Source organism: Mus caroli, chromosome 14, assembly GCF_900094665.2.
Source record: "Mus caroli chromosome 14, CAROLI_EIJ_v1.1, whole genome shotgun sequence".
Taxonomy (NCBI): domain Eukaryota; kingdom Metazoa; phylum Chordata; class Mammalia; order Rodentia; family Muridae; genus Mus; species Mus caroli.
In genome coordinates this window covers 111,040,672-111,068,538 of record NC_034583.1, presented here as the reverse complement: position 1 = coordinate 111,068,538, position 27,867 = coordinate 111,040,672, and the positions used below count along the sequence as shown (strand labels likewise).

At 43.5% G+C, this 27,867-nt stretch overlaps 2 protein-coding genes across 4 annotated transcripts in view; one reads left to right on the top strand and one right to left on the bottom strand.

The window, feature by feature from the left end:
• The window catches only part of Ubac2 (UBA domain containing 2), a 138,126-nt gene that overhangs the window by 47,416 nt on the left and 62,843 nt on the right, over positions 1–27,867 (bottom strand). The window lies entirely within an intron of this gene.
• Positions 6,198–18,184, top strand: Gpr183 (G protein-coupled receptor 183). Of its 2 annotated transcripts, none has more exons than XM_021182050.1 (2): positions 6,198–6,340; positions 15,663–17,083. In XM_021182050.1, exon 2 carries the CDS (start codon positions 15,690–15,692, stop codon positions 16,761–16,763), a length of 1,074 nt encoding a protein of 357 aa, XP_021037709.1. In that variant the 5' UTR covers positions 6,198–6,340; positions 15,663–15,689; the 3' UTR covers positions 16,764–17,083. The 2 variants fall into 2 exon arrangements, with proteins under 2 accessions (XP_021037709.1, XP_029324793.1); XM_029468933.1 differs by lacking the exon at positions 6,198–6,340 and adding an exon at positions 14,278–14,347 and having other exon boundaries at positions 15,663–18,184.

Here is a 27,867-nt window from a genome sequence, read left to right as displayed (position 1 = left end):
AAAACACCTCGGGACAGACCTGAGGAAGGTGTAGGACCTAAACAAACACCTCAAATCTCGGAAGAGATTCAGAGAAGTACTAGAGAACGAAAAGACATCGTGTTTGTGGATCAGCAGGATTAATATTATGAAAATGACCATCCTACCTAAACCAATGTACAGACTCAATGCAATTCCCATCAAAATACCCACAACATTTTTCACAGAAATAGAAAAAAAAATCTAAAATTCGTATGGAACCAGAAAACCCCAGAGAGCCAGAGCAATCAGAACAACAACAAACAAACATACTGGACACAGGAGCCATGATGCGGAGTGTGGCCTAACAATGCTGGGAGACCTCTAACTGCAGGAGAGGGACGGCAGAACAGAAGAGGCGAATAAAATTAAGGCTGCTTGATAAAGCCTTGAGGAATTATAATACTTCATATGTACCTAATATTATATACAATGTATACATAAGTGTATTTATAGATATACACACACACACATGCACACACACACATACACAGGCACATTTACTTTAAAGGAAGGTAAGCTACTTGGGCTGACAACACTCTCCACAAGAACCACAGACTAATAAAACCTAAGAAACCTCCTTTAGAAGGACTGGTCAGGGCAGTCTGGGTGAGTCCCAGGACAACAGGGATTATCTATATAGCCGTGGGTTGCCTCTCAGAGGCTGAGGCTGAGCCTCTACTGCTGAAGATACCACAGGACACACTGGGACTGGTGACTTGGGCTGGATCTGACCCGAAAGCCTCTTTCTTGTGGTCTAACTTCTGTGGTTCTAGAAAATACTACGCAAGCTGCCAAGCTTGGGGGAGGGGAGGGGAGGGGAAATTAAACAGTCCTACCCAGCTGCAATATCTATGAACCATGAATTACTTGCATGGGAAAATATGCATAAAGGTGCAAGAAGTGACAAACAACAGCTGTCCACTCAGCTGAAGGAACATCATCTGGGTACTGCAACGCAGCCATCTTCTCAGAGGAGCCCAGGACCAATGGATGAACATCAAACTTACATCTCCTGCATCTAGGACTCTTGGGTGGATCAAAAGCAAAGCAACTTCTAAATGCCATACAAAAGAACTGCATTTTGCCTCACCCTGCCCTAAACACAGTTGATTAGGCAGCTGTGCTTTCTTTTCATTCAGGAGAACAAATTAGTCACCTGTAGCCTTAAACCCTCCAAAGGCACCAATACCTCAGTAAAGCCCAAATTCAAACATGGCCCCATGGTGCCCGTTCCCACCACACTGTTCTTCAACTCCGACAGCAGCAATTTGTGCAGAGCAGAGAAGTCCTCCCAGACCACAACTCCATCCTACTCTATGTTCCCTACCAGCCCAGCTTTCCCCAGCTCCCAATCTGTGGGGTCCACTCACACAGCACCGCTCTTCCCAGTCGGAACACAAAGACAAGACAGGGATGTTGGCCTTTAAATATTTAGAAAAATACTGCTATTGTGGAGGAGGGAGAGTGTGTGCCACAGAACACGTGGGCGTCAGAAGCCAACTCTGGGAGTTCTCTTTCCACTGTGGGTTCCAGGGATTTAAGTCAGGTTACTGGGCTGAGACAGCTCACTGCCTGCCTAACTCTGGCTGTTTTGTTGGTGCCTTTTTCTCACTTTCCAGAGCTGATCATTCTCAACACATATGTGTATAACAAATGCATCTTCCCTTACACTAGAACAGTGGCCCGCTGTCACGTAGCATGGGCAGGCAGACTGACTCCCAGAAGCCTGCCCATGTAGTGGCTTGCTCACAGGGGAGCCACACCATTGCAAGTATGTGGTGGAGAGGTGGGACAGAAAGAGAAGTGGAATGGTTTGAGCATTATGAAAAGAGGTGGAACCGAAGACTTGAGGGTGTGTGTGTGTGTGTGTGTGTGTGTGTGTGTGTGTGTGTGGAGGGAAACAGCCTGCTCTGAGTAGCCAGAGCTGACATATACAGCCATGGTGGAGTCCCAGCCTGTGCTGCCAATGAGGCCATGTGTGTATCCATGGTCCATGTCGCCACCAAAGACCACGTGGACACCCCTGGTCTGGGCTGCCACCTGGGACCATGTTGATGTCCAAAGGCTGCACAGAGGTGGCCCTGTCCCCCACACCTCGCTGGCTCCAGCACTCCCTGCACCTCACCTGGGCAGCACAGTAGAGCTGGCCCTAGTGGCATGGGTGCTGGAGAACTGGCAGGCTAACCAATCTGGCTACCACCCAGGCCCAGACCCAGGGTTTGAGTTGGTCCACCCTAACACCTACTCCATCTATGAACTGTTGGAGATCCCCCAGCTTTGGGGGATCTCCATGACACAGGGCAACAACAGGATATCCAAGAGGAGTTCAGGTCCCCACCCTCATTCAGTATTGTTAGAGTAGCAGAAGCCAGAGGCCTTGAACCAGTCCAAGGACTCAGGCAACGAACGTCTGCAAGTACAGAGGTTTGGACAGAGGGTGTACTGTGAGACACACTGTAACATACCACATCTGACAGGATGAGATTTGTTTTGTTTTATCTTTATTCTTTACTTTCTATAGGGGAGGCTGCAAGGGTAGCAGGGGGATATATGAAGGGAAGAGGCGGATGGGACCAGGTGCATGGTGTGAATTCAAAGGATCAATAACAAGTTAAAAAAAAGGCAGAACAGCACAGTAGAACTTGCTTTGTTATACCTCCCACCCACCCAGCCACCCACCCAGAGATAGAGAGAGAGAGAGAGAGAAGGGGGGAGAGAGAGAGAAGGGGGGAGAGGGAGGGAAACAATAAAACTTTCTGGGTCTGGAGAGATGACTCAGCAGTTAAGAGCACTTGTCTTACAGAGAACCTGGGTTCGACTCCCCTCACACATGTGGTGGCTCACAGCCATCCGTAACACACATGTACAGGTATATTAAGTGAGCAGAACATTCACATATAAATCTATAATTAAAAAAATATTTCCTTATTCCATCACTTTTAATAGGATTAAAGCAGTTTTGTGTCTGTGCTCAGAATATGGTTTGGTAAGGTTAGGTGTGGTGGTCCACCTTATCTCAGCACTTGGGAGACAGAAGCCGGAGGATCTCTGTAAGATGGAAACCAGCCCGGGCTAGATATTAAGACCCCATCTCAAAAACAAACAAACAATCCAACACACATACCAAGACAACGGCCCGGTATTCTCTGAAATACCAAACCCTAGGGACAGACTCTGTGCCAAGAGGGCTTGCTGCTCACTGCAGGACCAGAGTTCAGTCCCCAGCACTAACATCAGATGTCTCACAACTGCTTGTAACTCCAACTCCAAACAATCACACACCCTCTTTTAGATTCTATGAGCACGTGCACATATATGGCATTCACTCACGCACACACACACACAAATTAAAATAAATCTTAAAATAAAGAAACCCCTGCTTTGTTAGACAGTTGCACTGGGGTCCCCTTGCCCTCTCCCCTCCCCCAAGCACAACTGCAGCTTCTCGACTCACAGGAGCTTTTCTCTTCACATCTATCAACAATTGCAACACAAAACATCATTTACTAAACAGCCAGAAGCACAGCTCTTCCTTGAGGTCACAGTTTAACATAACCTCCACCCTCCCAGAAAATAAATGGCAATAATTTCAGTATCTTATCTACTAGCAAGAGAAGAAGTATAAAAAGTCCTTAGACACTAATCACTGTATCATTTCGAATGATGACTAAACAGGAGACCACACGTGGGAACAGTGCAAAGGCACACATTTTAAACCAGGACTCTCTGGGTTGTTTTGCTGAAATTTTGTGTTGCTATTTCTATATACTCAAGGCGTCACAAAATACCATAATGTTATTAGTCACTGACCAGTTTTTCCCTTTTCCTTATTTTCTGACAACATCTGTTCTTTACACTGGCAACAGCCATTCACAGCGACCTTTCACGCAGGGTCAACAGCTAACTTCTGGGAGCCTCCTTATCTTAAGCAAAGAGCTAGAAGCACACAAGAAAATCAGTCAGTAGATAACTTGAGTACCTACTATACACTCAAGACCGACCATACTTCAGAGAGCAAACAAAGAAAACACTCCACACAGATGTCTGCCTCACTTCTATAGGACACATAGTGTGGCCACTGCTAAACAACTGTCAACAACAAAACAGGACTAGTGTTTCCTCTCCCATGCAGCTACAGCAGCATCTGCAGGCTTCTTCATACACTTCTTAGATTACTTCTTATACAAAAGAAAGAAAGGGTGGATCCACCAGGCCCGGTGGTGCACGCCTTTAGTCCTGGTACTCAGGAGGGAGAGGCAGGCGGATCTCTATGAATCCTGGGCCAGCCATCTTTAAAAAAAAAAAAAAAAAGATGATGGATCCTACTTGCCATAAAACTTGCTTTAAGTAGCTGGGTCTTCCAAAAAGTATCCCACTAGGATGGTCTTGTAACAAACTGGAAATTCCTAGTATGTGCCAATTCCATCTTGCTTATATGCAGTGCTAGGGAATATAAGCCAGGGCCTGGCACATGCTAATGCTCTCTGCACTCGGCCACATCCTGGGCCCTCAATGGTGGGTGTGTAAGGTGAACTGGTTCTAGGTTATGCCAAGTTTACCTATCAAGTCACAAAGTCTTCGCATCCACGTCATAAGGCTGACTTACCTTGGCTCTCACTTGCCTTTATTTTATACATAACCAAGCGAGTGCCCAAGAATTCCACTGACTTGGTGCTTGCTCTTTGGTTTTCCTCTGCAGACCTTCAACAGCACAACCGAAAGGCAACTTTACAGAAGCCTAGGCCAAGAGGGCACCCACCTCTGGTAGGCTGCCAAGATAGTCACTTGTCACCAAGCCTTCGATCCCTAGGATCCAGGTGGCAGAAGAGGAGAATCTATCCCTAAAAGTTGTTCTCTGATCTATGTATGCCCTGGCACACATGCTATAAACATATATAGCACATGTAAGCACACTAACACATACATGCAAAATAAATAAAATGTGATTTTGAAAAACTTCTAAGGCCTCTGGGGGCATAAAGCTACAAATTCCTATCAAAATGACTCAATTCTCTCTATAGCATCCATCAAAATCAACCAGTTTACCAAAGCATTTTTGTTTTGTTTTGTTTTGTTTCTTATAAAGCACATTCCATTTTAAACAAGGTAGAGCTGTCTGCAGGTTTGGCTTGAAAATCTGCTGCAGCCCCCATCCTCTGACCCATCTTCTATTTCCCTGAATAAAGATGGGTGACAGAAGCAGTGTAAAGCCCCATTCTGCAGGAAGGTGGGGCTGCAGTCCTGGGAGGCTTAAGCACTCTCTGTTCATGGAATCACTGTCCCCCACCACCCAGGCACAGAACAAGTGAGTCCTGTCTTCCAAAAGCAGCACTCACGTATGACAGGCTAGATCACAGGTGGACATGGGTGACTGCCACCTCTCTGGCTTGCTCAGAGCACTATACGCATTATGGTACCTGCTGGGATCAAGGAGTGAGCTCAAGGCATCATGGGACCAGAACAGGTCTCTCTGGTACTATGTACCTGAGGCTGGACTCTTCAATAATGTGGCTGCCAACTGTCCTTGATCTTTCTGTGTCCACTGCCACTGAGTCAGTCAGTTGTTCTCAACGCTGAAAATGTAACTAACTTACACACAAGGAAAGCCTTTCTCCCTCACCACAGAAACCCATCTTTGACACAGCTGTTCAGATTCAGACTCTACACTACACTCCTGATACCACCATGTTTCCAGGCAGACAGTGCTATTACACTTGATATTTTTCCTTAACCTAAACTTTATGTAAAATATCAACATAAAGTCACCAGAAACTATACCTATCTCTCTCCCTCCTCCCTCTTTCTGTTTAAAGCTTATTCCTTAAAAAACTTTTAAGACAGGCCAGGCGTGGTGGCGCACGCCTGTAATCCCAGCACTCGGGAGNCCAGCCTGGTCTACAAAGTGAGTTCCAGGACAGCCAGGGCTATACAGAGAAACCCTGTCTCGAAAAACCAAAAAAAAAAAAAAAAAAAAAAAAACCAAAAAAACTTTTAAGACTTAAATCCTTATTGAAAAAATTTTAAAAGTTCCACAGATATGAGCATTTCACAAAGTCCAAGGGGCTTTTGAACAGTTTTTAAAAATCAGTATCAGAAAAAAAAAAAAAATCTCACTTCCTATCCCATTTGAAAAAAAAGCACGGAGCGTATGTGAGGTTAACTGATCACAGCTATGCTCAGTCACAGGATGACAGGAAAAAGGCACCACCATAAAAGGACGCCTGCTCGATCACTCTTAAAGCAACATGCCCAGCTTAGCTAACTCCATTCTGAGCAAACACGGACTGCCACAACGGAGGTCCTAGCCACCTTCTGATATGTAAGTACCCGACATTCTTCTCTTTAAGTTAAGGAATACTTTGAAAACCTAAGTTTCAAAGTAAAAGTGAAGGGAAAATAATGTACTAGATACCAGCTGTAATAACTGTCTGTTTAGATTTCCTTGGGGTCACTGGCAGCTCAATGTAGCTCCCAAGATAGAAGCAATGAATGAAACATTATTTTATGAATTTCAAAATTCAACATTTCAGGATTCTTTACTATAAGGAGAAAGAAACAATGGTGCTGGGGCAGAGCATTCCTAAATTTGGATGTAGTTTATATACAATATAACCATTTAACCTAATTTTAAAAAATTCATTGCATTTGACTACCTGGCGTTCATTTATGTACAGGAAAGTAGTTTTGATGATAGACTATCAGCAGCAGACTTCCTGGGGTAAGGGCCTTATTTTCTAAAGCATCAGATATAGAATGGTATTTTCTAGTTTGCAAAAACATTTTATCAATTTATCCTCCCACCAGCAAAGATGTTTGATCAGCCTGGGCTCTCCTGCCTCAGAAGCAAAACCATTCTAAAGATCAACTATTTTAAGTGAAAAATAAAATTTGTTATTTGGTTTCTATTATTAGGTGACCAGTAATGCTAAATGAGCTTCCACATTTATATTCTAAAAATTTGGAAAAGAAAAAAACCTATAAAAACAAAGATTATATGTAGAGATTTAAAAACTTAATTTCCAGGGTAAGAGCAGAAGTTAAGAGAAATGCCTAACAAAATATAAGCCATAAAGGGACTTCCTTTAAAGAAGGCTGGGGGTCGTAGGTATGGTGGCACTCTCTGTAAGGGTGTCACCCGGAGTGTAGGAGAGTATAATGTTAAGGGAGGGCTTGAACTCAGTCCTAAAACCCAGGCTCCATCATTGAGAACTGCTCAGCCCCATACAAGTTGCTGAAGGTTTCTGGCTTTGGCCGCTTCATTCAGAAAGTGGGGAGAAATGTTTATGCCAAGTCTTTCTCTGACTCTCTGAGTAGGTGCTGGCACACTGCATACCATTCCCACCCTGCCCATCAGCCCACAGAAGGATACATGTACAAATGATTTTCTTGAGCTTGTCTGAAGATGTCTGCTTTCTGTTACAGTGTATGTAAAGACTTGAGGTGTGCTTTCTAGTATCTCAGAGTGTTTGTCTCTGGGGCTTAATGGTGCTTTGTGAACCTAGAACTGCTAGGGCACACGGTTCCACAAAGCAGCCTTGCTTGCAGGCTTGTATGATACGTGGGTGGCTGTGGTAATAAGTCCTTTTATAAGCTTTTGGCGGGCTTCCTAGAGTTAATTAGTGTTGTTATCAGTCACCTAGCAGAGTAAACTCTGTGAAAACTGAGCTCCCTCCAGGACTTCCAAGCATGCATGGCAGACTTTTACTAGAGAACTAGGACTAGTGCTGTAGGTCAGCCTACAGCACTTCTGTGATGTGAAATGTACATGCAAAGTTCCTAATCCTGACCTGCAGTCACCAAGAAATGAAAGCATTTAAAGGGAGACCCTTCTCTTTGTCATAGTAAGAGCTAAGGTTTTGGAGGTGGGCAATGTCCTTCTGTCTGTCCTGGGCTGCTTGTGCTGTCTTGGCCATGGTTACAAGACTAGATCACACATGCAGAATCTTCTGCATGCTGCGGAGGTACAGAGACTCAGTGTTCTGTCCAACAAGGGTAGAAAGCATATTGTCAGATATCCATATAGTCCTAAAAACAGTACAAGGTAAACCAGCAGCATAAAGCTTTGCTGAGCTTCAAATTCTTTTCAGTTGAAATAGCAGTCAAAATATTTTGTTGCTGAAATGCTGTTAAAAATAGCAAACTCAGCCAGGCAGTGGTGGTGCACGCCTTTAATCCCAGTACCTGGGAGGCAGAGGCAGGCGGATTTCTGAGTTCGAGGCCAGCCTGGTCTACAGAGTGAGTTCCAGGACAGCGAGGGCTATATAGAGAAACCCTGCCTCAATACACCCTCCACACACACACCCCCCCCCCCCAAAATAGCAAACCCTTTATAAAATCTTCACTTAGAGAACATGGTGCTACACTCCTTCAGCCCAGGACTTAGGAGGCAGAGGCAGGAAGATCAGGAACTCAAGACCAGCATCCACCCATACAGTAGTGAGTTTGAGGCTAGCCAGGAGCACAGGAGACCCTATCTTAAAAACAAAACAAACCCCCAAATACTCAACTCTCCTGTATTCTCCTTAAAACATGCTATACATTAATGAGTGCTTCATTTAAGTCCACCTATCATCCTCATCTTTCTCAGACACAAACGAATATGTGTATGTCGAAAGTTCTGAAATGCCTTCTTGTTTGTACTTGCCTTCCACCCACTTCCATTTACCTCTGTCTTGGAAACAGGAACCAGGAAAATACGTCCTGTATTGAATGTGATTTTTCTGGCGGCAAAGAGCCGAGTTTAAACTTAGCAGCTACAGCTGTGACTTTAGCCACTGAGGGGTTCCTACCTTGGCTTCAGTGAACACTCCAAGACAGAGGTCTGACTAGGAGCCATTACTATCTGTCATGCTTGCTGTCTCCTGACAGAGAGCAAGGACTTATGAGTGGAGATCTGGCCATTCTTTTCAATCTTTGGGGGTGTAAGAACTGCCCTCACACACCCTCACTCTCAGAACTTCACAGGAGTGAGACACGAAGCCACAACCTCAACAATACTCTGCCTTCCTGAGGTGGAGTGGAGAGGAAGGCGGGAGTAGAGGTCAGGGCAGCTGCTTCCCAGAGAAGTTTTACTGAACGCCATGCTAATAATGCAGGGAAGGAAGAGAGTCACAGATTTCTAAATCAAAGACCCGGCACACAACAGAGAGGGTCATTGGTCTGGCTGGAGCCAAGGGCTGGGTCAATGAAGATGGCCAGCAACCCAGAGGAAGAGAGAAGAGACCTGTCCTAATGGACAAGCACTGCTGGGTGCTCAGCCTCCCTTGCTCTGGGCACCAACTGAGGGGCTCTCAAGGGAAAAGGCCACCAGGCCACTGCACAGAGAAGAGAGGAAGGACTGTAGACAGCAGCGTCACAGACAGGCACACAGGCAGATAAGGACATGGCTGTGGGGTGGGATGCAGGGCACAGGGCAGAGTTAGGGGCTGCAGGAAAAGACCCATTGGCCGGGGAAGGACAGAGCCCTGACTTCCCATGTCATCTTGAAGCATTTTGAGAAAATGACTCAATTCTTTCTCAATTCAGCACAGCCACAAAATAAGGAGGCTTAACTTAAAGCCTGAAAGTCCCTTCAGCTGAAGGGTACAAAGTCTGGGCTATTTCTAGAAGCACCCTAAGAGGAAGAATATCAGGCACACACACCTTCATTACAAGGTTATTTGCTATGCAGCCAGGGATCCCCTCCCTTGTGTGGAATGAGTGTGACAGTAGCCCCCCTTTAACTCTTACAGTAACTTACACACGACATCACTACCTTTGATAAAGCCACACGAGGAATAAATAATTACTGAAAAGTGACAGAAAAGTGTCTGGAACATGTCCAGCTCCAAATCTGAGAGAATGTTCACCCATCCGGTGCCCTCCCAGACGCCGCGCACTTTCCATTAGCGCCAAAAGGTAGCTTTCCAATGCAGCTGGTCTTCTCTAAGCACCCACTGAGTCAGGTGCCTTGAGAGGTACTGAGGGCAGGGCGAACTGCAGACTGCTATGTGAAGGGTTCTCTGTGCTGTCTGGGGTCTTCCCAGATTTCTTGAATGATGGCTGGAAGTGGACTATCATAGCTAAAAGGAAGACTTGGGTTAACTGTAATGGACAACACGCCCAGCACTTCTCTCCGAGCTTCCATGCTCTTAGTTGTTCTTCTGGCTCTCCTTCAAAGCACAGCTTCCTCTTTGGCACACCCAAGGCAAGTCACACCTCTGCCTAAGGCAGATCTCAACCCCATCTTGAGGTCACACCTGAGCAGCTCAAAACACTGTTAACCCTGTAGACAACAGTGTCTCCCTTCTTTAATTTAAGGCACTGACAATTCTCAGAATAAATCTTAGAGATAATGGTGACACTTCAAAAATCTTAAAAGCCCAAAGACTTTTGCTTTGGTTCTTTGCTAAGCTCTTTCTGAGTATAAACTATATCAGAGCTTAGGCAAGTTTATTAAATACTAATCAATGAGTTTTAGGAGGACTTTTTTCCTCTCCTTTTTGTGACTAGAGAAAAACTGTCACTTCGTGTCAACATGACTGGTTATGCAAAGATGAATGATAACATCTCAAGAAATTTTGGCAAATCTATGGGCAAGGAAATAAAATTTACAAATGTGTGTGTGTGTGCTCGCGTGCACGTACACACACATACACCACTTTCAAGAATGTCAGGGAAGGACGTTGGAAGGAATCTAACATTTATTCTGAGAATTGTTGATGCCTTAAGTAAGAAAGAGACAAAGGATGACACGAAAGCTGAAGGATCAAATGTTACATTACAGACACAGGGCAGACTGTGCAGCTTAGCAGGAAAATCAGAGAATGACAAGATGGCTTCCAGGGAAGTGGAGGTTTTGGGGTAGACCACACCATTTTATACGTTCATATTTTTAGTAGTTTTAGTCTACATATGCTAGATCTGGGAACATAGAAACAGTACCTCTTTAATATTTGAGGGTCTAGAACTGAAGGATAGATACACAATGCCACAAATGCCCCACTCTTCAGGAAGGTTAACCCTGAAGAACAATTAATTCCATTTCATGCAGCCCAGTTACTATCTGTGCTCCTGGGGAAAGATGTCATCGTCTTGATTTCTGTCCCTGAGTGTGTGGAATGTAGTCAAGTGTACAATGTCATCAAAAGCACTGCACTGAAACTATTATTCTTATAAATGTTAGTGTTCTAAGGGAAACAGATCTAAGACACACTCTGTGGGCTTCCCCCTATGTGTTCACTGACATATTACAGTACTTTCAGGTTTAACTCAGGCACACATGTGTATACAGGTATATTTTGTGTATGTGTTTACATACGTATTCTAAACATGTCAGAAGCTACTGCCTAAGAATAATTAAAATGAGAAATAATTAAAGTGCATTAAAGTGTAAGCTATACTCTGAATGATGAAAAGGAGAAGCTGAGATCCAGACAGGCACACTGAGCACAAACAGTCCGGACACTGAGCCACACGGCACGCCTGCCCCACACTGTCTCTCTGTCTCTTCAGTTGTAGACCTCTCGTTCTGCATTCCCGGGATCCAGCACATGTAGACTAAAAGCACTAAAAGTACTGTTTGCTAAAAGTGTGAAGCTATCTTTAAGCCTCACGAGAGTAATCCAGAAGATGAGTAAATGAAAGAACAAATTCTAACTCTGAGGGCATATAATAAATTGAGATTTATTGCCTTAGGAATTGGGTAACAGCAGCCAAGGATGTGAAAGGACTTTCCTCTTAATGTGGAGATAATAAAGTGTACTGAAATGACAGCATTGAGAACACAAGGAAGACAGAAACACGAACTGAGGGAAATGTAGACTCAATCCCCAGAAGCTGCTAAGTATCCAACAGGAGCCTGTTTTCAAGCCGTCTCCATCTGCTTACTGAGGCCAAGTTCTGACCTATCCTACTTACATGTCCATACTCTAAAAGTGCTGCCTTTGGCTGGCTCTGGCCCAACAGTGGTCACTCAAGATCCCTGTCCCAGTCTTGTGTGGGACTGGCTTGCCTTGCTTTTGGGAAGGTTGCCCCATCTACCCTGGGGGAGCTAACCACATATGTCATGCTGTCTGTACGCTGAAACCACAATCTCTCAGTTCTTTAAGGGCTCATGAGACAGCTGCTCCTCAAAGGACTGAAGGGAGCACCACATAGAAGGACCCAACGTGATATTTAACTCCTCAGACCCATATGAGGTCCTCACCAGACACGACTTAAAGGCAGGCAGGCAGAGTAAGTGAGAACACAAATGTGGACTAAGCTGTGAAGAACACTGGGTGATGACGCTCTTGCAAGAAGAGCAAAACAACACTGCTTCCAATTAACAAAATCATTACCTTACTTCAGTCAATCTATGTTCAGTGTTCTGAATTTAGGCTGTATGGATACAAGTCCCCAATCACTCACACAGTAGTACCTGTTGGCACATATAATATCCAAGCAGGCATCTTTCTGTGTGCTTGTGTACATTTTCCCTTAGAGTACCAAGTCATGCAGTCAGCTTTCCTTAACATACTTCCAGCCAGGAAACAGTCTTGCTTTGCCACTTTCACATGCCACAGCACGGCTGAACCATTCAATGCCTGCAAGTCATCTACTGAGAGAATCTGAGCTGTTCACACATTTGCATCTTCCTGTTACAGCCAACACTGGGTGGAATACCCCACACCTGAGCCATTTGAAACCACTCCCATTTTTAGCTGTACCAGATGCTAAGGCACAGTTCACAGGCTCACCCAGGCATCATCTGCAGGCTGACACACAACAGCTGCCCTCCCCTCTCTTATGTTGGGGTGGCTCTCCTCATCTTTACAGTATGGTTAACATGGAGATGCTACAACTCTAACACACACACACATACACAGACACACACACACACCAATGTTTGAGGTCACATCTCATGAACTTGCTATGAAAAACTCCTCCAAAGTGGAAAGTAAGATTTTCAGGAGGAAAACTCCTCACAAAAGTTAGAAACTTCTGTCAACTCTGCAGAGTTGTTGGTGCCGGCTTGTCTACAAGCTGCACTCACCCCGTGGCTACACCCTGCCTCCAGAACACAGCGGCAGAAGGCAGGCCTTCCGTGAATGGGCGGCTTTCCTGTGCTTTTTCATTTCATTAATTTCACAGCTGACAAATGGGCTCCTCCCAGACTTAAGTGATACAGCAAACTTCTATTTTCAATCTTTCTTTTTATTTTAAGCATCTTAAACATTTCTGACGTGGTATCTTCTTTAAGTCAAAGGTTTCTTATACATATATTTTTCATTTCCAAATTCACTCTTTGTTGCTTTGACATTGGTTTGTAGTTTAGCTGTGCTGTCCTCGGGCTGTGTGGTCTGCTCAATACTGACTTTCTGGATGTCTTTGTGATGGCTGAGTTTGAGACATGCTTATATCTTCAGCACATAGTCTACTGACTCTTGAATCATGTTGAGCAAGTCTTCAGTGCCTTTTATTTTCTTATCTAGGATGTTCAAAAACACATGACTGCCCATTACAATTATAAACTTGTGATTTTCTCCTGTAAACTATATCAGATTATGACCGCACAGACATATCTCATAATTATTTTTATGTCCATTGTGGATTTTTGGGGGGTGAGGATTGCTTTTTGAAACAGGGTCTCTCTGTATAGCTTTGGCTGTCCTGGAACTCATGTGTAGACCAGGATGACTTTGAACCCAGAGATCTGCCTGCCTCTCCCCCTCGAGTGCTGAGATCAAAGGCATGTATCATCACAGCCTGGTGACTATTCTTAATTTTGGCAGGAAGGCTGGATTCCTATTGGCATCAAAGTTGCCTTAACTTCCTTCTTTTCTGACTGGGGTCCCCCTGGTCATCAGGACTTAGGTGGTATATATCTCCCACAGCCTTATTCTGAACCTTTCTGAATTGCTTTGGATTATATTTTCTTTAAGCAACATGCAACCAGATTTTTTAAAAAAGAAATTAAAAAAACAAAAAACAAAAACAAAAACCAAACCAAACCCCTCCAAACTGGTCGACTTCCCATTGAAATCTGTGCGGACATGCTTTCTGCCTTCTTAACCAGGAGGCTCAATCCACTGAAATCTGTGCGGACTTTCTGCTTTCTGCCTTCTTCTTCTGCACCGTCTGTTCTTCATCCTCATCGTGTCCTTTGCCTGTCCATGTCCTTCCTGATCTCCTCTGAGACAGCAAGATGGTTCCTCTTACTTTGGTCTTGCTTTAGGTTTTATTTGGATACTGTGAGGACTCGTCTGTTAACACGCACACCACAGGCAGAGAGCCCAGTGCCAGTGAGCATCCCTCTTGTCTATCAGAAGTTAACAGAGACCCAGTCATCTAGCACCAGGCACAGGTAGGTCTGGAGTCAGTGCTCCCAATTGTCATTGATAGAGTCCTTTCCCTTTAAGATACAGCAGCAGCAACAGACACTGAAAGAACTCCCTCAACATCAGTGACAGCCACATGAAATGTACAGTCTCCAGAAGGGCCTTTTTCCCTCCCCTTTAAGATATAGTCATAGATTTTATTGCTTGGCTTCTTCACTTTCACTGCCATTCTCTCTTTCTTATATGGAATTTTACTGTCAGAAATTTTAGATTTCCAATTTAGGATATGAAACTAGTCTTAGAAGTATTTATGACCAAGAAAAAACTTCAAATAATCCAAATGTGCACCCAGGGACTATCTCCATAAACTATGTATTAACACACCAAATACTGATTCAACACTCTGGAACACTGGAGCATCCATCAGACGCCTAATACATCCAGCCAGTAATAGACATTTACTACACTGCCAAGGAGATGTAGTTACTACTAATGCAAGACACAAAACACCACATCACACTACTTTTATTGGGTTCAATGCACACTGGTGCCCAATTAAATTTTTTATTTGAAGCAGTCTGAGTCCCTCCACCATACATACTCAGCCTCACACATGAAAGAGAAATGTGCTACTGCTGAGGTACACTCAAAGGCCCTTTGAACCTGACTTTTGTTTTTCCATTTTGAGAGAGGATATCAGCGAGATGGCCAAGCTGCCCTCAAACTTGTGATGCCCCTGCCTCAGCCCACAGAGCAGCTGGTGTTAGGTACACACCTACATTTATTTCTCTCCTCTTTTTCATTTTAGTTATGAATACTATTTCTTTTTCGTAAGAGAGCTTACCTTTCAGTTCCTACCATGACCTAAGATTATTTCTCATACTTTCTGGGTTAGCACAGATCAGATTCTGTGGTAAGTTCATACTTCACTACATGTTTGACTGATTTCATTTCCTGGCAGTGATATGCATTTTGGAAGAAAAGAAGAAGAAAAAAATTCAACCTAAATTCAATTTAAAAGCCAAGTTTAATGCCTGTCTAAAATGTGGGGAACTTTACATGATTTTATTCTTAACCACACCATGATTCAGAAAGAGGGGGATTTCTGTCTGAAGCTAGTGAGCTCCCCGGGGTTACAAAACTTGACCTATTTAGAGGGTTCCATTTCCTTTGCCCGAGTTCTGCCAAAGCCACTAAGTATAAAAGTAAACACATAAATTTTATTCTCAGTTTATTCCAGAGGGAATTTGCACACTGAAAATTTTAAAGTAGGTGTATAAATGACTGTACTGCTGAGTTAAATAGTTTTAGCTAAAGAGTCCTTACTTGCTTTCCTCCTAGTGACTGTGACCACTGCTGGATACAGAAATGGCTAACAATTTTACTACCCCACTGGCAACGTCTCATGGCAATAACTGTGATCTCTATGCACACCACAGCACAGCCAGGATATTAATGCCTCTGCATTACAGCCTGGTCTTCATCATTGGGCTGGTGGGAAACCTGCTGGCCTTGGTTGTCATTGTTCAAAACAGAAAAAAAATCAACTCAACCACTCTCTATTCAATGAACTTGGTGATTTCTGACATCCTGTTTACCACAGCTTTACCCACTCGGATAGCCTACTATGCGCTGGGCTTTGACTGGAGGATAGGTGATGCCCTGTGCCGGGTAACTGCTCTGGTGTTCTACATCAACACGTACGCAGGTGTGAACTTCATGACTTGCTTGAGCATAGACCGCTTCTTCGCTGTGGTGCACCCTCTGCGCTACAACAAGATTAAAAGAATCGAATATGCAAAGGGTGTCTGCCTGTCCGTCTGGATTCTGGTCTTTGCTCAAACACTGCCGCTGCTCCTCAACCCTATGTCTAAGGAGGAGGGAGACAAGACTACTTGCATGGAATATCCAAACTTTGAAGGGACAGCGTCTCTGCCGTGGATTCTGCTCGGAGCCTGTCTGCTGGGCTACGTGCTGCCTATCATAGTCATTCTCCTGTGTTACTCTCAGATCTGCTGCAAACTCTTCAGGACTGCCAAGCAGAACCCACTCACAGAGAAATCTGGTGTGAACAAAAAGGCTCTCAACACAATTATCCTCATCATCGTCGTGTTCATCCTGTGCTTCACACCCTACCACGTGGCCATCATTCAGCACATGATAAAGATGCTCTGTTCCCCTGGAGCCCTAGAGTGCGGGGTGAGACATTCCTTCCAGATCTCTCTGCACTTCACGGTGTGCCTGATGAACTTCAACTGCTGCATGGACCCGTTCATATACTTCTTTGCATGCAAAGGGTACAAGAGAAAGGTCATGAAGATGCTCAAACGTCAAGTGAGCGTGTCAATCTCCAGCGCAGTGAGGTCAGCCCCTGAAGAGAATTCTCGGGAAATGACAGAGTCTCAGATGATGATCCACTCCAAGGCCTCCAATGGAAGGTAAAGGCACTTGGGACTTCACAACACAGCAAGCTGCAGGATGGGCCCCGCCCACTGACTGGTCTGCTACCAACCAGGATGCCTTCCACTGCCGCCCCACCGGTCAGACCAGATCGAGGAAACAAAAAAAGCAAGTTCAACTTCATAAATGAAATATAATGTATATAAAGGAAGGCTATCATCAGTCTCAATGTAAAAAGAAATTCTCTGTGAAATTACTATTTCTTGTCAATAGTTTGGCAAAAGGAAGACGACTAATTGTACTGTATATTGCCAGTGTAAAAATGTTAATACTGTAATATATGGAACATACTTCTTAATTTACACCTCTTTCAATTTTAGATATTGTCTCCTTAGTAATATGTTTTTGTTTGTTTGTTTGTTTTGTTCTGAGACAAATGTTTTAAGAAACATTTTGTGAGATAAAGAACAGGATCGAACAAGAGTATTAATATGTCACTGTCAACCACCAGCAGAACTTCTAAGTATAATTAATGGAAGGTATATTTGAAGAGCAATGGTAGAAATGCTGGTGATGACAGAGGTGACAGAAGCATCAAGCCCTTCCCTGAGCACCCAGGATAGTGCCTTTGGACCACTGCTCGGAAACACGACAGGGGCTCCCACACAGCATCCACTGAAAACATGTGCGTGTGCTACCTTCCTTTCTGGAATAGAAAACATGCACATATGCTTTGGGACTTTTGTTCAGTTGGTAGTACCTGGTATCTACACAGTGGTAGAGTGGGCTATGAGAACTGGAACAATGGGGATTACAATTATAACTGCCATGCTTGCATAAGTAACTCAGGCAGTTAATGAACAATTTGTAAATTAGTAGTTTTCAGGAATTTTTTCCTTTTTGTATGTTTGCCTGCATACAAGTCAGTGCACCACATGTGAGCAGTGCCTGCAAAAGCCAGAAGAGGGTGTCAGATCCCCTGGGACTAGAGTTACAGATGGTTGTGTGTCATTACGGAGGTGCTGAAAATCAAACACGGATCCTCTGGAAGAGCAGCTGGTGCTCTTAACCACTGTACCTTCTCTAAAAACCGTTTTTTCCCCCTTTTGAGACAGAGTCTAGCTATGTCAGTCTTGCAGGCTTGGAAGTCTCTATGTAGACAGGCTAGCCTTAGACTGGAGTATGAACCTCCTGCCTCCTTAGTGATGGAACCACAGGTGTGCACCATGTCCTGCTGCGGTTCTCTGTAATGTTACACACCTGCTTATACAAATACGTTAATGTGTGCAGCATGGTCTTCCTAAGTTCCTAAGCACTGTTTGCCTGCTCAAATTTGCTATGCTCCAGCCCTAAAATTTCTCCAGTACAGTATTTCACTTGGCAATGATATCAATTTATATAATAGGGAAGGAATAAAACACTATACCACGAGCCATAATTTCAATTTTTATTGAGCTGTATGCCCAGGAAATATTTCATTTGAATAAAATTAACCTAATTGGTCTTTTGAGACAGAGTCTCATTATATAGCTCAAGGCTAGCCTGCAACTCATTTTGTATCCCAGGCAAGTATTAAACTAAAGATCTCCCTCAGGCACATACTGGTAACCCCAACACCTGGGAGGCTGAGGCAGAAAAATTGCTGAGTCGGAGGCTAGCTTGTACTAGGGTTATATACCTATTATAGCAAGTTCCTACTTCAAAAAGAGAAGAAAATGTCCTGCGTTAGCCTCCTGAGTGCTGAGGTTACAGGTGTGTGCTATCACACCCAGCTTCAAGTGAGCGTAATCCTCACTACTGCAGCTTTACTGAGTACAGTAAGATCTGATTTATGTTAATTCCACAGAATTAAAGGCACCAGCAGCGCGTGGTTGGTCGGATGGAGGTGGTGAAGTTTAGCTCTTGATGCCTTTCCTTACCCCTTCTATGAACTTCCCAAGCCAGGACAGGAAGAACAAAATACTACATTTTGCCAGGGCGGCACGTAGTCACCTAAGCGAGATCTCTAGCAAGAGACCACTAGTGAAAATCAGAAACAGATCCCTACTTTCCCAGACAGTTCCATAGTTCCATGACCGCGATGGAGCACAGATCATCACACACGCCAACTTGATGCCGCCTCACAACTGATGACCATGCTAATCAGGCCAAGCCTGTGATCCTGCAAACCAGAAAGCATGTGCTATTACAGTTGACAACAGTGTAACACACTTGCATGTTAAGCTTTCTGTCTTCTCCCTCTAGCGTGTCATCTGGCAAAGTCGAGATCAGTGAGCTTATCTTCAACTATCAAATGTTTTCAGTCCAGTCCAACTGGCTATCTAGTGCTCACATCCACCTGTGACCTGGACATGCTCTCCTCACCTCTGCTTCAGGGAGGTGCCTCTCTTCCTGGCACATTCCCTTCACCAGCAGGAAACCTCCGTGCATACAGGCAGTGCTGATTAACTTGTGTGCTCTGTGACAACAAAGGAAGTGGCCTTGCACCTAACTCTACCTGAACATCAAAACAGAGTGTTTGCTACATAAACATGATAAGCTTTAACACTGACATAACAGGGAGCTATTAAAAAACTCATCTAGGAAAATGGATAGCTATTCAGCTAATCCAATTCCTCCTTTACAATTTCATTCTTATTTCTAAAAGGATTATTCAGCTAATTTAAAAATTCTCAAAGCTACTCAGTTTAAGATCTGTTAAATGTGGGGCTGGAGAGATGAATTAGTGGTTAAGGGCACTGGCTGCTCTTCTAGATGACCCAGGTTCAATCCCCAGCACATACATGACAGCTTACAACTGTGTGCAACTCAAGTATATATAAATGCATCAACATTTTAGTGCTATTGCAGGACAGTAAGTACCAGATAAACCCAGCACCGGCTATACTTCGAAGAGCTCAGAATCTTCTAAAGTAAACTGTCATTCTTGGTTTCCACAGTTCTGTGAACATAATGAGCAGGCAGGCTTCCAAAACCAGAAAAGGCAACTGGTCAATCAGAGGCAAGATTGGGAGGACAGCCTTAATTCCACTGAGTAGCGATGGAACCACTGATCGTGTAGACATAAATAAAGACATGAGAGGTTTTACTGCCATGTTAGGTCAGCAAACTACAAAACCCTTCAATAGGGCAACTCTCTCCCAGGAGGTTATGAAGTTTGCAGGCCATGCACAAAGACCTTCTCTTTGTGCGCACAAAATCTGGCACAGTGAAAGCACAAAAAAAAGACTTCAAACAATCACTTAATTGAACAGTACATACTTTGCATGATTATTAATACTGTGCCCACTGAAATCTCTTGTGTTCTTAATTTCTCAATGACAAGAAATGACTCGAATGACCAATGACATATATGTGTGCTAGAAGATCCTTCAGGTTAAAATAGCTGTGTGGAGAACCAGAGCTCATCAAACAACAAATCAACAACAAAACCAGAGACAGAAGTATGACCAGTCTGCTTGAAAATAGTCTCGCATTTTAGAAGGCAAAAGTGATGGTCCCAACAGCCAGGAAAGGCAGTATGCAACTATGAGAAGGGACACACCCACCTTAAATTAGCCCTTAAAACTATCTATTTTGGTAACTTCTCAGCATGCTGTAATTTTGTTATTTTCCGCAAAGCTAAAAAAAGCCCTGCTGGTTGAGTATTCAGGTGAAGAATGAGAACAAGAAGTGAGGGACAGCCAGGCTTCTGAACACGGGCTCCATGAGAGTGCTGCAACTGACAGCAATGGGTGTTTTGGAGCAAAGCCCACCACTAAGAATGCCTGTGCTTCATCTTTTACCACACACCACCTTACCACACATCCAGTCAACCTACAGTCACTACGTATGCTACACTCCTTACCGTGTTGAGACCAGACACCAAGGCCACATGGAGGATGGAGCCAGGACATAGGTTCAACCTTCCACCACTGCCTACTGAACATGCTCACCAGGAACCACTGCAGTTCCTGTCTCTCACTAGCCCCAGGCTTCCACTTCCTGTGGCTTTTGTGCTAAGGACCTTCCTCCATCACCTCATCTGAACCTCACTCCTCTTCCAAGAACAGTCCATCGTTTCTCCACAAACCCCATCTTTGCTGTCCTCATCACCTGCACCCAATTCCCTTCCTCTGATCATCAGAGTTGAGTTTTCTCCTCTGCTCATCCTTCAGAGTGCCACATCACCCCCGCAAGCTGACTGCTGCCTCTTCCAACTGAGCCCTCAGCTAGAGTCAGAAACTCTGGCTTTCTTTAGGATGCCATCTAGAAAGCCAGATGTCTACACCAATAGCCATTTAACCTACCAACTACTGCATAGCAGATTGCTCTAAGAACTTTTTGCTCCTGCAGGCTCCACCGAGGAGGCTGGGTTGGGCGCCAGGTACTGGGATGGAAACTAGGACCTCAAGCACACTGGGTAAATGCTCTACCATTGGTTTACACCCTCAGCCTAAGTTTTAACTTACTAAATACCCCTGGCCTCCTCATTACAAAATTGACCTGCCCAAGGGAGTAGAGAACTTGCCCAGAGCCTCAGTAAGTTGGAAGCCAGCTTGAGCTCTGGGTCCTTACACCCACACTACACTTTCTCCATAAACAGAAAGTCACATGTCCCTCAGAGAACCTTGAAAGAGACACCTCCAGTGCCCTTGCATGTGTGCCCTATGATGTGTGTGACTATTGCTGGCCCATGAGCTCAAGGAAAGTGACCTGTCACTTCTGGCTTACGTATGAGACACAAGTGAGACTTGTTCATCCAGCCATTTCTATCTTGCCACAGAGAAGGCCCTGAGTAAGGACAGGACTCCCAGTTAGGCCCTATCTACCTGTGTTGCAAGAATCCACCTGTGCACTTAAGCCCTGGGATTCCAGGTGCATTTGTTACTGCAACACAAGTTAGTCTAGCCTGATTATTTCAGTGTTTAACCTGCTGGGACAGAAAGAAAAAGCACTAAAGGGTAAGGACACTAAAGCGTGGTCACTGTTCAGCGCTGGTCCACTGGGCCATAATTCCATGCTCCAAGACTGACAAGAACATGGTCAAGAACATCAAAGTCCGAGCTCCTCTCCTGCTCCCCAAGTCCTTCTGACCTAATCCCCCTGCACTGCTCAGGATGCACCTTCTGAGGCAGTTTGCAGAGAAAACATCCTTGGTTCTCACTGGCTGTGTTACTCTGCTTCCTCTACACTGCTTAATTCTTACATCCAAATGACAACCCTTCCTTTAATTCTTGGTTGGCTGCTCCAAATCACCCATCTTCCTTTATTCAGTGTGTATTAACTTTTCCAGTCCATGTCACATCGCTGGAACTTGATGCACAGTATTTTAAAACAAAGTAAAGATCACGCTAGTGTGTAGACCTAAAGCTTCATTTCTAGCCAGCTACTAGAAAACCTACCATCCAACTCTGTCCACTACTGCACAGTTCCGGACGTCAGTTCTCTTGTCAGTGACTACAACATGCCTAATATGTAAGACTGTCCAACCATCATCTTCTAGTGTATGAGCAATTATCAGTTCACTCTTATACCTTCAGCTAAAACATTAAACCTTACTGGGGCTAAGACCCTGACCTTTACTGCTTTGTTCTGGGAGATTCTGAGAATGGGCCACTGAACACAGATAATGCTCAAAAACCATGCTGACTATAGGTCATCACATGGTGGGTGCTACAGGCTTTGCAGTATCAAAACCTGGCAGATATGAAGCTACTACTGCATGTCTTAATGCCTTAGGCAACAACAGGTAACTAAAACATGCTCTGCAGTGAACTATTAATCATGCCTAACACACCAGACTGGAAGGCAGAGTGACAGGCTAGTTTCCTTTCATTTCCTGTCATCAGTGTAAGAATGGCACTAGCTCTTGCACTCCCTTCCATGCATGCCATGGGGACCTAACTGTTTACACATTTATTTCTGATCACACAAATTCAAACTCAGAGAACCTCTGCAGACAGCAGTTGTCAGGAACTAGAGACAATGTGGCAGGAAAAACATGGCACCATTGAGTTCAATTCTAACTGTTAATTTTCTGCAGAACACCTCAGCCCCTATATCTTCACTGGCATACCTACCTGCTGCTTTTCATTATTCTTGCTTTTTTAGGTGTCCTGGCCTTTTCTTGTTAATAACACAATCTCAAAGTCTTGCTTACACAAATAACCTACAAGCCACCCCCAGGCTGGGAGCCACGTTACTTTTTGTCCCACGAGGGAGCTGCTATAGTCAATTCAAAACAAAGACTTGTAAATTTTGATTGGCTTTTTAATCTTTCCGTTTTCTCAGAGTGTGAGAAGATCCATTTCTGGGTTCTGTACTGTGTAAGAATAACTTTTCCCATGCAGGGCTTTTTAGGGGGCGGGCAGTCAATCAGAGTGAAACTCAGTAGAGACTACAAAAGCCAGAATCGTCTTCTAAAGAGTAATATTCTCATGAGCACCACCCCTCAGGCCTGGAGTGCCCACCAGGAAGGCAGATGAAAGCTGTGTTACCACAAACTTAGGGCACATGCTGCCTATTTCCCTCCCTCAATAGGTAGACAGTGCTAGAAAGACCATGGACTGGACTGGAAACTGTCTTGTCTAAAGCCCAGCTAGGAAAACTCAGTTAGACCTACACACCTAACACGTGACAAGAGGCTGGAGCAGTCCTCAGTCTGTCCCAGATTCCTCTGAAAGAGCACTTCAGTCCTTACGCACTCGGTATCTGTAGAGTCCCAGACTTGTAAATCTGATGCAGACTCGCGGTTAAGAGGCATTGCAGGCCTTGGCATGCAGGATTTAGGAAGTAAACAGTAATTCTCATCATCAAATTATTTGAAGTTGTATGGTGAACAAAGGCTCGTAAGGCACTATTCTCTTTGTATGTTTAACATTTTCTGTAATAAACTTCTAAACTAAGTATAGTCGCTGACACTCTCCCACAGTTCTGTGACAGCAAGAATGGAAGCTGAAACTCTGAGAGAGTTGAAAAATGAGAGAAAAGGAGAAAGGGAAGTGAATGGAGACGGGGTGGGGGGTGGGGGGGGAGAAAGATCGAATCACCGCTGCAGCAAACCAAAAGCATGTGAGAAAGGACACACAGCGGCCACATTCACTCTGAAATCACAACAGATCTTCACTAAGTCCTAGGAAGAGGTGGGTGGTGGGGACAAAGTCACCAGCAAAGAACAGGGTATACCGGAAATTCACATAAGAATGCGAACAGTCTCAGTCTCTCTCTCTCCCCTTCCCTCTCCCCCTCCCCCTTCCTCCCCCTCTTCTCCCTCCCTCTCTGCCTCCCTCCCCCCCTCTCTCTCACACACACAGAGACAGAGACTTTTTTTTTAAGTTTACCTCATATGCACAAAGCCCTGGGTTTCAGCCCCATAACAGTACCTTGCCACCAAAATGAAAACAAAAGTTTAAAAGTTGATTGGATTGAGATGAGGAGAACACAACATCTGTTCCAACACCACCGGGAATAACTGGAACCAGCAGGATCGAGGGACACAGGAACCCTGCCGACCAGTGGCCCAGTTCCTTCTGGTCTGTGCCAGTTTACCTTGGGCAAAAACTCCTTAGCCTGACACACCCAGAATCCCAGAATCACAGGATCACAGAGAAAGCTGGACTCTGAGGAGTTCTGACTAACCAAGATCACAGGAAGGACAGGCTCCAGGCAGATATAGCCAGGGCAGGTAACACTAGAGATAACCAGATGGCAGGAGGGAAGCATAAGAACATAAACAGCAGACACCAAGGTTACTTGGCATCATCAGAACCCAATTCTCCCACCATAGCAAGTCTGGGATACACCATTACACTGGAAAAGCAAGATTCAGATTGAAAATCACTTCTCATAATAATGATAAAGGACTTTAAGAAGAGCGTAAATAACTCCCTTAAAGAAGTACAGGAGAACATAGGTAAACAGCTAGAAGCCCTTAAAGAGGAAACACAGAAATCCCTTAAAGAATTACAGGTAAACACAAACAGGTGAAAAAAATGAACAAAACCATCCAAGATCTAAAAAATGGAAATAGAAACAATAAAGAAATCACAAAGGGAGACAACCGTGGAGTTAGAAAACCTAGGAAAGAGATCAGGAGTCATAGATGCAAGCATCACCAAAAGAATACAAGAGGTAGAAGAGAGAATCTTATGTGCAAAAGATACCATAGAAAACAATTGACACAACAATCAAAGAAAATGCAAAAAGAAAAAAGCTACAAACCCAAAACATCCAGGAAATCCAGGACACAATGAGAAGACCAAACCTATGGATAATAGGTATAGAAGAGAGCAAAGATTCTCAAATTAAAGGGCCAGTAAATATTTTCAACAAAATTTTAGAAGAAAACTTCCCTAACCTAAAGAAAGAGATGCCCATGAACATACAAGCAGCCTACAGAACTACAAATAGACTGGACTAGAAAAGTTACATAATAATCAAAACACCAAATGCATTAAACAAAGAAAGAATATTAAAAGCAGTAAGGGGAAAAGGTCAAGTAAAGGCAGACCTATCAGAATTACACCAGACTTCTCACCAGAGACTATGAAAGCCAGAAGATCCTGGACAGATGTTATACAGACCCTAAGAAAACACAAATGCCACCCCAGGCTACTATACCCAGCCAAACTCTCAATTACCATAGATGGAGAAACTAAGATATTCCATGACAAAACCAAATTTACACAGTATCTTTTCACAAATCCAGCCCTACAAAGGATAATAGATGGAAAACACCAACATAAGAAGGGAAACCTACACCCTAGAAAAACCAAGAAAGTAATATTTCAACAAACCCAAAAGAAGATAGCCACACAAACATAGTTCCACCTCTTACAACAAAAATAACAGGAAGCAACAATCACTTTTTTTAATCTCTCTTAACATCAATGGACTCAATTCCCCCCAAAATATATAGATTGGATATATTAACAGGACCCAGCATTTTGCTGAATACAGGAAACACACCTCAGTGACAAAGACAGACACCACCTCAGAGTAAAAGACTGGAAAACAATTTTCCAAGCAAATGGTCCCAAGAAACAAGCTGGAGTAGTCATTCTAATATCGAATAAAATTGACTTTTAACCAAAAGTTATCAAAAAGGATAAGGAAGGACACTTCATACTGGTCAAAGGAAAAATCTACCAAGAAGAACCCTCAATTCCGAACATCTATGCTCCAAATGAAAGAGCACTCACATTCATAAAAGAAACTTTACTAAAGCTCAAAGCACACATCACACCCCACACAATAATAGTGGGAGACTTTAACACCCCACTCTCAGCAATGGACAGATCATGGAAACAGAAACTAAACAGAGACACAGCGAAACTAACAAGTTATGGACCAAATGGATCTAATCGATATTTATAGAACATTTCATCCTAAAGCAAAAAAATATACCTTCTTCTCAGGACCTCATGGTACCTTCTCCAAAATTGATCATATAATTGATCACAAAACAGGCTCCAACAGATACAAGATTGAAATAACCCCATGCACCCTATCAAATCACCATTGATTAAGGCTAGTCTTATATTCCAGCAAAAACAACAGAAAACACACATACACATGGAAGCTGAAAAGCACTCTATTCAATGATAACTTGGCCAAGGAAGCAATAAAGAAATTAAAGACTTCCTAGAATTTAATGAAACTGAAGACTCATCACACCAAAACTTATGGGACACAATGAAAGCAGTGGTAAGAGGAAAACTCATAGCTGTAAGTGCCTCCAAAAAGAAACTGGAGAGAGATTACACTAACAGCTTGACAGCACACCTGAAAGCTCTAGAAAAAAAAGAAGCAAATTCACCCAAGAGTAGACAGCAGGAAATAATCAAACTCAGGGCTGAATTCAACCAAATAGAAACAAAAAGAACTATACAAAGAATCAACAAAACCAGGAGCTGGTTCTTTGAGAAAATCAAGAAGACAGACCCTTCCCGAGATTAACCAGAGGGCTCAGTGACAGTATCCAAATTAATAAAATCAGAAATGAAAAGGGAGACGTAACAACAACAACAACAAAAAAATAGAGATTCAAAAAATCATCAGATTCTACTACAAAAGCGTATACTCATCAAAATTTAAAAATCTGGATGAAATGGACTATTTTCTAGACACATATCAGGTGCCAAAGTTAAAACAGGATTAGATTAACGACCTTAACAGTCCCATAACCCCTAAAGAAATAGAAACAATCATTAATAGTCTCCCAACCAAAAAAGCCCAGGATCAGATGGGTCTAGTGGAGATTTCTATATCACACCTTTAATGAAGACCTAATACCAATACTCTTCAAACTATTCCACAAAATAGAAACAGAAGGAACACTACCCAATTTGTTCTATGAAGCCATGGTTACTCTGATACCTAAAGCACACAAAGACCAAACAAAGAAAGAGAACTTCAGACCAATGTCTCTATTAACATTGATGCAAAAATACTCGATAAAATCCTTGCCAACTGAATCCAAGAACACATCAAAGTGATCATTCATCACGATCAAGTAGGCTTCATCCCACGGATGTAGGGATGGTTCAATATACGGAAATCCATCAATGTAATCAAATACATAAACAAACTCAAAGAAAAAAAAACCCACATGATCATTTCATTAGATGCTGAGAAAGCATTTGACAAAGTTCAACACCCATTCATGATAAAAGTCTTGGAAAGATCAGGAATTCAAGGTCCCTACCTAAACATAGTAAAAGCAATATGCAGCAAACCAGTAGCCAACATCAAACTAAATGGAGAGAAACTTGAAGCAATCCCACTAAAATCAGAGACTAGACAAGGCTGCCCACTCTCTCCCTATCTATTCAATATAGAACTTGAAGATCTAGCCAGAGCAATTAGACAACAAAAGGATGTCAAAGGGATACAAATTGGAAAGAAGTCAAAATATCACTATTTGCAGATGATACAATCATATACTTAAGTGACCCCAAAAATTCCACTAGAGAACTCCTATAGCTGATTAACAACTTCAGCAAAGTGGCTGGATATAAAATTAATGCAAACAAATCAGTAGCCTTCCTCTACTCAAAGGATAAGCAGGCTGAGAAAGAAATTAGGGAAACAACACCCTTCACAATAGTCACAAATAATATTACATACCTTGGTGTGACTCTAACCAAGCAAGTGAAAGATCTGT